Genomic DNA, 13,627 nt, shown 5'->3' on the forward strand with positions numbered 1-13,627 from the left:
ATTTTAAAATCTTGGGCCCCTCTGCGCTGGGAGAAATGGGAAACAATACAGAATCCTCGCCCCTATGCTGAGCCCAGTGGTGTTCTCAGCCTCACCACCCCCACCTGCAGCTGACCAGGGCCCACGGCCCCTTCTCACCTGGTCTCCCCACCCGCCGGCCCCTCCTCTCTGTGTGGCCGGCCCTGAGGCTCAGCCACCTCGATGGGCCCAGTTTTACTGCATTTGGAGTGGCTGTCTCCCTACTTACCTTTCCTGCAGCTCAGTCATACATTTATTTATCTACTTTTACTGAAGTATAATCTGTTTACAATGTTGTGTTAGTTTCCAGTATACAGCACATTCAGTTATATGTATATATTCCTTTTCATATTATGTTTCACTGTAAGCTATTACAAGGTATTGAATATAGTTCCGTGTGCTGTACAGTAGGACCTTGTTGTCTATTTTACAGATAGTAGTTAACTGTCTGCAAATCCTGAACTCCTAATGTATCCCTCCACCCCCTCGTTATACATTTTAAACCATGCTTTCTATATGTCATACAGATTTGGCATCTGTTCACGGAGGTCTTTCAAAGATGGAATCCACCTTGTTGCTCAGAATCGGACGCTTGTTTCCTAACCGGTGATTAATTTTTTGCAGGGGCAAACCTGGCTTACAAGTAAAAGTGTATTGGGTGAACTGGCTCTGTCCTCCCGTGAGCCCCAGGCACCGCCGGGGTCAGCAGCGCGGTTCCCTCCCACCCCCACCCCCGCCCTGGCATCTGCGCGCCCCGGGGGCCGAGGGTGCAGGCCACTTTTAGCACACTAATGCTCTCCCACCCGCCTGGGACGTGAACGCTGAGGCTGTGGCAGCACCTGTGGATGCACGACTGGCTTTGCTTTCGTCCTCTGGCGTCATCAGCAACGCTGCAGGGGTCGCCCTGCTGGGACCTTTGTGCACCTGCTGGAAGACGCGCCTGGAGGAGCCCCGCGTCCCTCGCCGCGAGCGTCTCCGAGCGCGACCGGCAGGGGGCGCACGTCTTCGGCGCGGCGGGCACCGCCACCTGCTGGCCGCGCGGCGAATAGCGGCCGCGTGGGGTCCGGGCCCTGCTCTCCCCGCACCGCCCCCCTCCCCACCCCGCGAAGGGTCGAAGGGTCGGGGTTCCTGCCTTCAGAGAGCGCGGACGTTCAGTTGTTTAAGCTCTTCTTTTCCTGTTCCTTTTGTGTCCTGGGCTCGGGTTCTGTCCTTCGTACCAACCTGTATTGCTCAGCCTTAGTCTGTTACGTAAGTTGCAAGTAGCTCTCCCACTTTTTGGCCTTTTGACTTTGCTTGTAATGATTTGCCCAGCAAGAATGGTTAACTTTTACGCGGAAAACGTAGCATCCTTTGTCACTTCCGGATCTGGGGTCTTGTTTACAAGAGCCTCGCCAGGCCTGAGGTTAAGAAGGGATTCTCCTTTGGTCCCGCACTACTTCCATGGTTTCTGTCGAGTCTGGATCAGCCTGGGACTGGTTCTGTAAGGCACAAACTCCAGGTTCAACCTCCTTTATTAAGTGCCCCCCCCCCCCCCCCGCTACCCAGGGGTTTATGAGCCGCCCTTATGCACGTGAGGTCCACAGGATGTTCTGCTCTGTTCTGCTCTCCTGGCTCTACCCTGTCTAATTATTCAGGTCTCAATACGCTTTACCGTCTGGTAAGGCTGGTACCCCTTCAGTACTTCTGTTTCAGAAGTGTTGTGGATATTCTTCCTTTTTTATTTTTATTTTTATTTATTTATTCTTTTCCTTTTTTAAAAACACTTTTATTGTGATATGATTCCTGTACAGTTAACTGCACATATTTCAGATGTACAATTTGATGAATTTTGATAGATGTATATACACCAATGAAACCACTACCACAATCAAGATAGCTGACATTTCCATCACTCCCCAAGAGATGCAAATTTCAGATTCCTAATTTATCCCTTCCCACCTCCTTTACTACCTGATAACCATCAGTTTGTGCTCTATGTCTGAGTCTGTTTCTGTCGTGTAAGTAAGTTCATTTGTGTCCTTTTTTTTTTAGATTCCACATATAAGCGATATCATATGGCATTTTTCTTTCTCTTTCTGGCTCACTTCACTTAGAATGACAGTCTCCAGGTCCAGCCATGTTGCTGCAAATAGCATTATTTTATTCTTTTTTATGGCTGAGTAGTATTCCATTGTATAACTATACCACAACTTATTTATCCAGTCATCTGTCAATGGACATTTGGGGCGCTTCCATGTCTTGGCTAATGTAAATAGTGCTGCTGTGAACATTGGGCTGCACATGTCTTTTCTTTTTTTGGTGGGGGAGGAAATTAGGTTTATTTATTAATTTTTTTAATAGAGGTACTGGGGATTGAACCCAGGACCTTGTGCATGCTAAGCACATGCTCTACCACTGAGCTATATACTCCCCCTACTGTGTGTTTTTTCCGAATTATTTTTTCCTCCGGATATATGCCCAGGAGGGGGATTGCTGGATCACATGGTAAGTCTATTTTTAGTCTTTTAAGGAATCTCCATACTGCCCTCCATAGTGGCTGCACCAGTTTACATTCCCACCAGCAGCGTAGGAGGGTTCCCTTTTCTCCACACCCTCTGCAGCATTTATTGTTTGTGGACTTTTGAATGATGGCCCTCCTGACTGGTGTGACGTGATACCTCACTGCAGTTTTGGTTTGCATTTCTCTGACAATTAGTGGTGTTGAGCATCTTTCCATGTGCCTGTTGGCCATCTGTATGTCTTCATTGGAGAGATGTCTGTTTAGGTTTTCTGCTCATTTTTTAATTGGGTTGCTTGGGTTTTTTTATATAAAACTGTATCAGCTGATATTCACTTATTTTTAATGGAGGTACTGGGAATGGAACCCAGGACCCCCTGCATGCTTAGCACACCCTCTGCCCCTGAGCTACCCCATCCCCCTTCTTGCTTTGTTCATATATGCATCTTATCTGTGCATTTATCTGATTGTATCCAATGTATTTATTTTTTTTAATCTGTTGAGGTATAATTTTTTAAGTAAAATGCATCCATTTTAGAGTACAGTTCGGTGAATTTTTGGCAGATGTGGACATCTGTGTAGTCACACTCAATCCAGACACAAACATTCCTGCTCCATTCTTCCTGGGCTTCTCTGCCCTGCTCTCAGTGATCCTGCCTGTTCTGGAAGGTCATGGAAATGGAGTCGTTCTGTCATTTCTCTCCTGCACCTGGCTTCTTCCACGCCGCTGCACGCCTCAGCAGTTCGCTTCTTTCCTGCCGTGTGGTGCTCATTACACAGCTTGCTTATCCATCGCCTGTTGGTGGACGTTTGGCAGGCCTGGCAATCATGGAGAAGCAGCTACAAACATCCATATAGGAGTCTTGCGTGGCTCTATGTTTTCAGTGATCTCCAGTGAATATGTAGGTGTGGTGGCACTTAGGGGACACAGGGCAGGTGTGTGACTGACACTAACAATCTGCCAGACCACTTTCCTCAGTGGCCGTACCGTTTTATATTTCTACCAGCAAGAGGTGGGACTTCCCGTTGCTCCACATCCTGGCCAACACTTGGCAATTTCAGTCTTTTCCTAGTGGATGTGGGTGTGTAGTGATAGCCGATTATGTGTGTGTAACTTTTTATTTTTAAATAATTTAGAATTTCAGAGAAGTTGAAAAATCAGTACAGCGAGTTCCCATAGTCCGTCTCACCCAGGTTCTCCTAATGTTCTCAACTAACACGGACGAAGTACTGAAAGGAAGCAGGACCTTGTCCGCCTCCAGCCCCATCCCCTGCCTCTTGTGTATAGAAAAGCTACCATCTCCCAGGCTCCCTGAGTCACAGAAGAGCAGGCTCCAGCAGTGGAGGAGGACAAGCCTGCGGGCACTGGGGGATGGCAAAGACCCTGAGCACCTGTCTCAACCATTGGCTAAGATTACCCCCCCATTCTCCTGTAAAACTTTCATGGCTGAGCAGAATCTTTGGAGATGGCTTCTGGGGGGATGCTGAGTCCACTGGACTGCAGGCATTCTAGTTAAAAGCAACTTTCCTTTTTGTTACCAAGACTGTCGCCCCCAGGATCATCCCCCCACCCCTCCCTCAGATAGAAACCAATTACTCTTTATCCTAGTCTCAGGAGGCAGCGGCAGAGAAGCAACAAGAACCGGTTAGAACCCAGCATGTCTGAGACGGCAGAGGACCTGGCTTCCAGTGGACCTGGAGCCTCATTACATGCTCGTTGTAAGATATTAGCTCCTAGTGACACCCCAACCAGCGCCATGGCAGCTGACGACTGCCATGACAACCACCGGAAAAGCCCATGGAAGGACTGAAAACAAGGACTGATTGGCTCTGTCACACCTGGAAGAGGGACATGATGGCAGAAGCCTCCCATAAAGTCCACGTAGCCGGACCTGGGCCGGAGCCGTCCCCATCGTCCAGCTTGGCTGACCGCTCCCCCCCTCCCCCGGAGCCCTCTTCCTTGCGCGAGCACTTCTGTCCTTCTCCCTGCTCGAGCACTTTCCTTCCTTTTCCTCTTTTGAGAAATAAAAGCAGCTTTTGCTCTGTCCCTCTGCCTCAGCTGTGAATCCATTCTAGCCCGTGACAAGGACCCACACGTTGGCGGGCCTTCTGATTTAGAGCCCTCACTCTTGGCTGACAGTACGATTCTCAAAAGCAGGCGGCGAACTTTGATACCACACCAGCAACCAAGAACCGACTCAGATGCTCCCGCCTTCCCACAGCGCCCTCTGCAGTCGTCTGCAGTCCATGAGGGGCCTTCAGCGCCTGCCTGCTGCGCGTGACCTTGCCGCCTGCGAAGGGCGCTGCTCAGTGTGGTGCTGGCGCTCCTACAGCCTGGACGTGCCTGCTGTTCTCTCCAGGCTGGAATGACGTCAAACATTTTTGGCAAAAGTTATGTGTCCACATGCATCCTAACAGGGCATCCACATGTCTCATGGCCGGTGACATTAACCTTGATCACTGGGATGCGGTGGGGTCTGCTGGACTTGTCCACTGTAAAGGCAACCAACAGCTAATGGAGAGACACTCAGAGACCATGGAAATGTCCTTTCTCATCATATACTCTCACCACGAATTTCAGCATCCACCCATGGTCCCTGCCAACAGTCAGCACTGTGCTGTTTGTCTAATGGTGTGTCCTATTTCTCTCATTCTTCCTGTATTAACAAGAGTTTTTCAGTTAACGGAGAGCTGTGCCTTCACCCCCGTTTATTTATTTATTCAATTATTCATTTCAGGGTAGAATCCTAGATACTTAATTTATTCTATGAGGTATAGTCTTACGTTATCATTTTTTACTTTGTTGCTCAAACTGTCTGTGCTTTGGCCTTTGGGAACTACTTAAATTGGCCCCCGTGTCCTCCCCGCGTCCCTCCACGGTTACCCTGTGGTTGAGGGGAGACACTGCGTGGGCAGGACCGCCACCTTGCTCGTGCGAAGCCTTTCATCCAGGAACACAGCCGCATGCTTTCCACTTACTCCGGGCTCTTTAGCTTCTTTCCGCAGCAGTTTGTCGTTTTTGCTGTGCAAGTCTTTCACCCTTTTGGTCAAATTTGTCTCTAGTTATTTTATTCTTTTGGGTGCTGTTGTAAACGGAATTGTTTTCTTAGTTTACTTCCCCGATTGTTCATCGCTACTGTGTAGAAATACAACAGCTGTGTATCAACCTTGTATCCCGCAGTTTTGTTTTGCTTATTAGCCATAGTGGTTGTGGGAGAAGTACTTAGGGTTTCCTGTGCATCAGGTCACATCACCTGTGAATGGGGGTAGTTTTACGTCTGCCCTTCCAATTTGACTGCTCTTTGTTTCTCTTTCTTTCTCTCTCCCTTCCTCCCTTCCTTTTTCTTCCTCCCTCTCTCTCCCTCTCTCTCCCTCCCTCCCTCTCTCCCTCTCTCTCTCTCTCCTTCAGCCAGAATTTCCAGGACAGTGCCGAGCAGAAGTAGTGACAAGGCAGTTTACCTGTTTGTATTCATGTATGCAGTTTTACTACAGGGAAGGAGGGAAAGATGTCCAGGAGGCCACAGGCTGTTCAGAAAAGCTGGCAAATTACTGGAAAAGGACACAGAAAAAGCAAAAACACACTATTGTGTCGTAGGACAGAGAGAAACATATGGTGATTTTTGATAAATACAGACATCTATGTAATTAACCCTATTGTATTTACGTCCTGTTATAAAAGCCTTACATTTATGTGTATTGAAAATACACACTATTATGGTCCACAACATTTTGATATAAAGAGTTAAAATAAGAGACAAGCTAAAGCACTGTATCACAGAAAAAGGAACGCCATGAAAACACTGTTGTGTGTTTGGCGCACGTGGTTAATTGGTCCTGTTAATTAACTGTTACTGCTAATGCCGTGCTGATTAGTCACTGATATTTTCTTTAAAAATAGTATTTATGTAACAGAAAACTGAATACCACAGAAGTATATATTGTTTCAAAAAAACTCCTGTTTTTCATATTTTTTATGTTGAAAGTAACAGGTGTTATATTACATATAACTTTACTATTTGAGGTGTTTGTTCCACGTGTTGTTTTATGACCGGGGTCTCCCCACCCAGGGCGCACGCCCCTGCCTGGGATGAGGGCTTCCGGGGCCCTGTGCTCTCAGCTGTGTCCCAGGGTGACCTCCCCCAGCCCCCCCAGGCTGGGACCCTACACCTAAAAATGTGTCTGCTTCCTCTCCTTCTCCAAGGCCTTGAGACCCAAGAGCAGACTTGGAAAGGTGGATCCCACAAGAGCCAAGAGAACAGAACCGCCCACAGAGGTCAAGTCCTTCCGCGAGTTTTCAGAAAAGGACCTTAGGGGTGGTGGACGACGGGCGGGGCAGAGGCGAAGGAGGGAGCTTGCTGGCCCAGCTGGAGGGGCCCCGGGGCCAGGCCCGAGCCCACACCAGGGACTGCTGTGCGGGACTGAGCTCACCTGCGCCACAGACGCCTAGCAAGCTCAGGTCCCGGAGACACACGTTTCCAGGAAGGGCGGGTGCGCTCAGGCCGGAACAGAGGTCTGGCTGGAAGGCTGACCTCACCCCTCCGTCGGGACCATGCGGCCGTGGTCGGGCTCTGGACCCGGCCGGCCCGGGCCTCGCGCTTGTGACTGGTGGAAGCGTGGGTTTCCCTGGGCTGGCTGGGCAGCACGTGCGGGGAGCGCGGGCGGCCCTGGGGACCGTGCCCGGCGCGTAGTGACCACGGCAAAGTGACGGGGACACTGGTGACTTCACGTGAGGGAACCGCCAGGGGAAAGGAGGTTGGAGGGCGGGCCGCGTCCGCGGGGCGGGACCCAGGGCGGGACCCAGCCCCCGACCCGGGCCTGCGTCCGGAGGGAGCGGGCAGCTGCGCGCCGGGGCAGAGGCTGAGCGGCCCCGGAGGCGCCAGGCAAGGGGCCCGGAGAGCAGGCAGGGCTGCCCCCGGCTTCTGGGCGCGGAGACGCCGTCCCCTCACCGTCCGTCCGTGCTGATTCTTGGGACCCCCGCCCCCGCCCCCCGGTCCCCGTGGCCCTCGCGGCCTGGCCGGGCGCGCTCGGCCGGGGGGACGTCGCTGGCCTCCCGCGGGCGCACGGGGGGCCCGGGGCTGGGCGGCCCTGCGGCTGCGGGATGGGAGCCCCGGCGAGGGAGCCGCCGCCGCCGCCAACGAGGGTCCGACGGGGTCGGAGGCCTGGAGACTCGGCACCCAGCCCCCCGCCACCTCTACTAAGGGGCGGGACCATCCCCTGTCCTTTCCAGCTACTTTTATCTGGAGGTTTTCCGACACTCGGTGGAGCTGGAGCTCCTCCGATATAGTGCCCCCCCGTGGACGTTTGAGCAGAGGACGAAGGCTCCCCAGATCCCAAGCAGACAGAGAAGGGGAACCTGGAGGAAAGAGAATCAGAGACCAGAAGGACGGCTTTTAGAAATCTGTAATTGAACTGAAATGGGGGGGGGGGGGGGAAGCTTCGCCTTGTGGAAGAACATTATCTCTGAGAAAAAAATCAGAAAAAAGCAGACACGAACTCTCCGAGGCACACTGTGAGACCTTCCGCCTGGGTCTTCCTCGCCACCCAGCAGTTCTCCGGACACTGACCCATGTGCTACAGTTTAACTCGATATTTTAAAAACCAAAGGAACTGAAGAGCTTTACTGACATGATAGTATATTCAAGAATAATTTTAAGATTAAGAACACTACAGCTGAAACAGAATGGCATGTTTATGGTCTCATGCACTTTTGAGGGGGGGAGTAATACAGAGAATTCCTATTAAGTACGTGGGAAAGTAGCATTTGGGGAAAGTACACCTACTTATAGATTTTTTTAAAGTTGTGGTTTCACCTGCACTGTCACAATGTGCCTCTGTCATGAGAAAGCCCTTAAAACCATGGGATTTTTGAACATCCCGGCCCCTTGCCACATTGTTCCTCCATGTTGGATGGCGGTTGACCTTCACGCACATGACTGCTTCCACTAAGATTTCCCGTGGGTCATCAGCCGTGCACCCATCTGGACTCCTAGTGCGCCTGGACCATTGGTCTATCTGTCTCGGGGAAGCCTGGAATTTCCTCCTTTTCCTCTTTCAAGGCTGTTCCTGTTAAACCTCCTCCCAGCTCTCCCCCTCCCTCCAGCCAGTTGGCTCTGTGTTAATTCTGAAAGAGTAGGAGACTAGCCAGATGGCTACTGAGTGGTTCAGGCCCGCGCTCTTAGCTGAACTGATCGTATGACTAACACACTCCCCTCCCTGTACCTACTTTTCTTAGAATAACTTATCCTTTTCCCCTGGAGGTCTTGAAAGAAGGTCATGGACTAAACCCCAAGAAAACGGGCAGGCCCTCCTCAATTCCCCCACAACCACAGCAAGTTCTTATCTGGATGAAAGGAATGTCGCTCCTGCTCACACCCTGATTGTCATCACCTCTTCTGTTCCACCCAGAACAGAGAAGGTTTCTATAAAACCTGAAGACCCCCAGCCCCAAGATGGGCTTGCAGTCTGTAAGGCACGAGCCTGCTTTGACTCCCTTTGCCAGGCAAAGCAACAAAGCTGTTCTTTTCTCTCTGCCCCAAACTCTGCCTGCGACTCTCAGCTCGGCTGTGGGCGCACAGGGGCAGGTTTTCAGCAGCACTGCTGTGCCCAGCTTTAGTTGCGGGGGTCTACCCCGCCTCTTCTTTTCAGGTGGGGAGGACAAGGAGCGTGCGGTCCCCAGAGTCAGAACCGCATGCAGAGTTGCAGCTTGCTTTGTTTGCTCTAAAACTGACTGTGGTTTCATTTGGAGCTCTTTTCTTTAACCTCTTCTTTCTCTTGCTTCCCATAGTGACACGTGAGTTTGCTCTTTACGGATCCATTCACGCATCTCCTCTGGAACCTGCTCCGCTAGCGCCATCCGTTTGTCCTGTAACTGCAGCTCTTCTTTCTCTCTTCTCCAAAAAGCTGCCTGCTTTTGCTGATTCGATCCCGTAATTCCTCCTCATCGGTCCGATGACTCAGAGCCGCAGTCTCTCCCTTTGTCTCCTGGGCGGAAAGCACCCAGACCCCCCGGCTGCACGCACTCTTCTGCAGGGGCGTCACTGCTTCCCGGTGTGTGTCCTTGGCTGCGGGGCACACTTCATCATCATCATCACCCAGAAGCCTGTGAGTCTTTTGATGCCCTTTCTCTTCCCGAGTCACCTGGACCACTTCGTTCCTGTTGAGGAAGCGGAGGTAGGGCCGCTGGTGACTCTGCTGCCACTTGCAGCCTCTATGCTCTGTCACCATCTCCACCTTCTCCGAGATAAAGGAAGATGCTCCTCCTTCAGCATCTTCTGTGCCCTTTTTTGAACAATTGTGAATGTTGCTGTTCTGTTCTTTCTCTCTCCAACTTCTGCTTTGGACATTCCATGTTTTAAAAACCCTTATCGGATCCAAGATGGAAGAGTCCTGGGTTTTACTGCATCAACACGTGGAGACTCTGGCATCACGGGAGGTTGGATATGTGAGCACTGCGGATCTCCAGATGAGGATGGCCTTTCTGCTCCACCCTGGGAGGTGCTGGAGGTCCTGGATGTGCTGGTTGCCAATAAGGAGGATGCAGTACACCTTGGGGTAGGCCAAATGCAGTCCCACTGGCCCCACTGGCCCCACTGCAGAATTATCCAGTGATCTGTCAAAGCCGTGATTGTGCTGGTTAAACATATGCCTGTTGGCAGGGGCAGGGTGCCCCTTCCTGAGAGTTGCTGTCTTCGGTAGCAGGAACACCATCTGTTGGGCCTGTGTTTGGCGTGTCCAGAGCTGATGGGGAGCGGGGCTGATGCCTGCCCCATTCTGCTAAAGTCTGAATCCCTGTGAACATTCCTGTGGCCGCCTGGACCAGATGCCACTGTAGACATGCCTTGTCCACGTGGCATCTCTCCTAGTGGTTGTTCTGCTGTGCTTTCCCATCCTGAAGCTTCTCTCTCGTCATTCCGAGCTTGAGCTAGTGCGGCCCCATCCATCTGGGTCCTGCTGGTGCTGGAACGACCGCACCCAGGGTCACTGGCCTGACGGCACCCTCCTTGATCGCACATTCTGACTTTTACCATTGATTTGATTTCCTGTCTCAGAGCTGCACCTTCTGCATAAAATGTAGATTGACTCAGACTACATCTTGGAAACATAGCAGCAAGATTATTTACGTCCCACCCTGGTTCCAGAACGTCACTGTAACCACCTTCCCTTTAATACTTCTCTAACCCTTTCGATGCACCTGTTTCTTCATGTACAAAACAAGATCCAGCTGAACTCTGTTCTGACATGCTCTGCCTGGAATAGCGTCAGGTCTCACAGGTTAAGGGCTCAGCCCTACAAGAAGGCCCCCCCCCCTTTAGATGCCAACTGCAATCCCAGTTGTTACCTGTTTTCTGACCAATTGACTGTATGTTGGTTTGATGAAATGCCTCCTCAGGTTTGATGAATTTGCTAGAACAGCTCAGAGAACATAGGAAAGCAGTTTATTTAGTAGACCACCAGTTTGTTATAAAAGGATTTAACTCAGGGATGGCCAGATGGAAGAGGTGCAGAGGGCAGGTGTGTTCCATACAGCCTCTGGGAACCACTCTCTCCCTGAACCTCTGCGTGTTCACCGACCCAGAAAATCTCCCAACCCTGACCTTTTGAGTTTTCATGGAAGTGTCATTACATGGACGTGATTAGTTAAATTATCGGCCACGGGAGATTCCTCTCCCCTCCGCAGATGTCAGAGGGCGAGGCTGAGGGTCCTAACCCTCTAATCACTTGGTTGGCTCCCCTGGCATCCTTACAGGCTTTCCAAAAATCACCTTGTTAACATAAATTCAGGGGTGATGGGAAAAGGCTTATTATGAATATCAAAATGCACCTTTACGACTCTTTTCACTTAGAAAATTCAAGGGTTTTAGGAGCTCTGTGGCAGAAACTGAGGACAAAGACCAAGTGTACATTTCTTTCCTAGTATGTGTATATATATTAATTTATTGAAGTACAGTCAGTTTACAACGTTGTGTCAATTTCTGGTGCACAGTGCACTGCTTCAGTCATACATGTACATACTTATATTCATTTTCATATTCTTTTTCACCATAAATTACTATAAGATATTGAATATAGGTCCCTGTGCTATACAGTATGAGCTTGTTTATGTATCTTATATATATTAGTTAATATCCACAAATCTCAAACTCTCGATTTATCCCTTCCCCACCTCCCCTCATAACCATAAGTTTGCTTTCTGTCTATGAGTCTGTTTCTGTTTTGTAAATAAGTTCGTTTGTCTTTTTTTTTTTTTTAAGATTCCACATATAAGTAATATCATGTGGTATTTTTGTTTCTTTTTCTGGCTTACTTCACTTAGAATGAGTCTCCAGGTCCACCCATATTGCTGCAAATGGCATTTTTTTCCTTATTACTTATTCTTTTTTATGGCTGAGTAATATTCCATTGTATAAATATACCACATCTTCTTTATCGAGTCATCTGTTGATGGACATTTAGGCTGTTTCCGTGTCTTGGCTATTGTAAATAGTGCTGCTATGAACATTGCGGTGCATGCTTTTTTGAATTCAGGTTCCCTCTGGATATATGCCCAGGAGTGGGATTGCTACATCATATGGTAAGTCTATTCCTAGTCTTTTGAGGAATCTCCATACTGTTTTCCACAGTGGCTGCACCAAACTGCATTCCCAACAGCAGTGTAGGAGGGTTCCCTTTTCTCCACAGCCTCTCTAGCATTTGTCATTTGTGGACTTTTGAATGACGGCCATTCTGACTGCTGTGAGGTGATACCTCATTATAGTTTTGATTTGCATTTTTTCTGATAATTAGCCATATTGAGCATTTTTTCATGTGCCATTGGCCTATATTTTTTATTATAAGTAACAATATCACGGAGCTTAACTAATGAGCTAAACGGTTAAAAGGTAAATTTAAGAATATATGCCAGAAAAAGAGGTAAACTCTACGTGAAAAAGAAAATTTGAGGGTTAGTCCAAGAAGTTCCATCAGAATCTGAGTCATAGGAATTCCATCGAGAAAGAACACAGGAAATGGGAGGGGGTGTTCTTCCAAAAGCTCCATAACTAATGACACCAGCCCACAGGATGGAGAGAACCACTGTGTGCAGAGCACCATGAGCAAGAGGCCCCCATCAAGGTGTATCCCTGTGACACTGAGGGCACCAAGCATAAAGGAAAGGTCCTAAAAGCTTTCAGAGAGCAAACGGATCACACACAAATGGGCAGGGATCAGAATGACTTTGGACTTTTTAAAAGCAGCCCTGGAAGCTGAAAGCAAAAAACTGACTTCAAAAATTTTGAAGGAAAAGAATTTCCAACGTAGAATTCTATACCACACCAAACTTGTCAATTAGAGATGAGAGCAAACACATTTCAGACATGTCCCCTTTCCAGGAAGCTACTAGTGGACTGACTTCAGCAAAATAAGAGTAAACCAAAAAGGAAGACAGTACAGATTCCAGGAAACAAGGAATCCAACACAGGAAAAAGGCAGAGAAAGTCACAAGGATGACAGCGGAGGAAAGCTCAAGGTGGCAGAGCTGTGCAATGGGTTTAGAAAGCCATCGGCCTAGCTTGGAACAGGAGATCGGGGGCTCTGGGAGAGGAGGCTCCAGGAAGTAAACATCACTAGTGTGTCTGAGCCTTTGGAAAATGTTGATAGGCAAATGGCAAAGAAAATTATCCGTGGAAAAGTCTGGGTATAAGGAAAATACTGGGTAAGTATTGAGAGAAAAAAGAAGAGGTAGTACAGGAATGGGGGTATGCTTTTGTACAGTAACCGCGAACAAGCAAAACAGAGTCACGAAAATGCTCCCTTGGCGGTGAGTTCTTTGGAGAGCCAAGTTCTCATTGACCTTATCGGGAAGTCCACAGAAATGTCTAAAATGAATCTATCCAAAACTAGCAGTCTAGGTTTTGAAACTCGGAGGTTTCGGTCGGAGGAAAGTTTTCAAGGGTTGGAAGTATTTGCCTCTGGGAAGACGGGCACGGGGCCGCTGTTTTTCACTAGGTCTTCAGTTCTTCGTGAATTAAAAGCATGCACTGGCGTTACTTCCATTTTAAAGCAAAAAAAGTCAAGAGCCGGCTGTGACGACACCACGTCTCTGAGCCCCGGAGGCCCGGCCAATCCAGGACACGC

General features: G+C 49.3%; 1 protein-coding gene and 1 pseudogene across 1 annotated transcript; both read right to left on the minus strand.

The window, feature by feature from the left end:
* Positions 1 to 407: 407 nt before the first annotated feature.
* LOC116668178 (vegetative cell wall protein gp1-like) lies at positions 408 to 9,739 on the minus strand. The gene is made up of 4 exons (XM_032494787.1): positions 9,512 to 9,739; positions 6,944 to 7,902; positions 5,975 to 6,064; positions 408 to 1,496 (listed from the first exon to the last, which is right to left on the minus strand). The coding sequence occupies exons 1-4, from the start codon at positions 9,737 to 9,739 to the stop codon at positions 1,451 to 1,453; spliced, it is 1,323 nt and encodes a 440-aa protein (XP_032350678.1). The 3' UTR covers positions 408 to 1,450.
* Positions 9,415 to 10,489, minus strand: LOC116668179 (annotated as a pseudogene).
* Between the last annotated feature and the right edge of the window lie 3,138 nt (positions 10,490 to 13,627).

This window comes from Camelus ferus, chromosome 13, assembly GCF_009834535.1.
Source record: "Camelus ferus isolate YT-003-E chromosome 13, BCGSAC_Cfer_1.0, whole genome shotgun sequence".
Taxonomy (NCBI): domain Eukaryota; kingdom Metazoa; phylum Chordata; class Mammalia; order Artiodactyla; family Camelidae; genus Camelus; species Camelus ferus.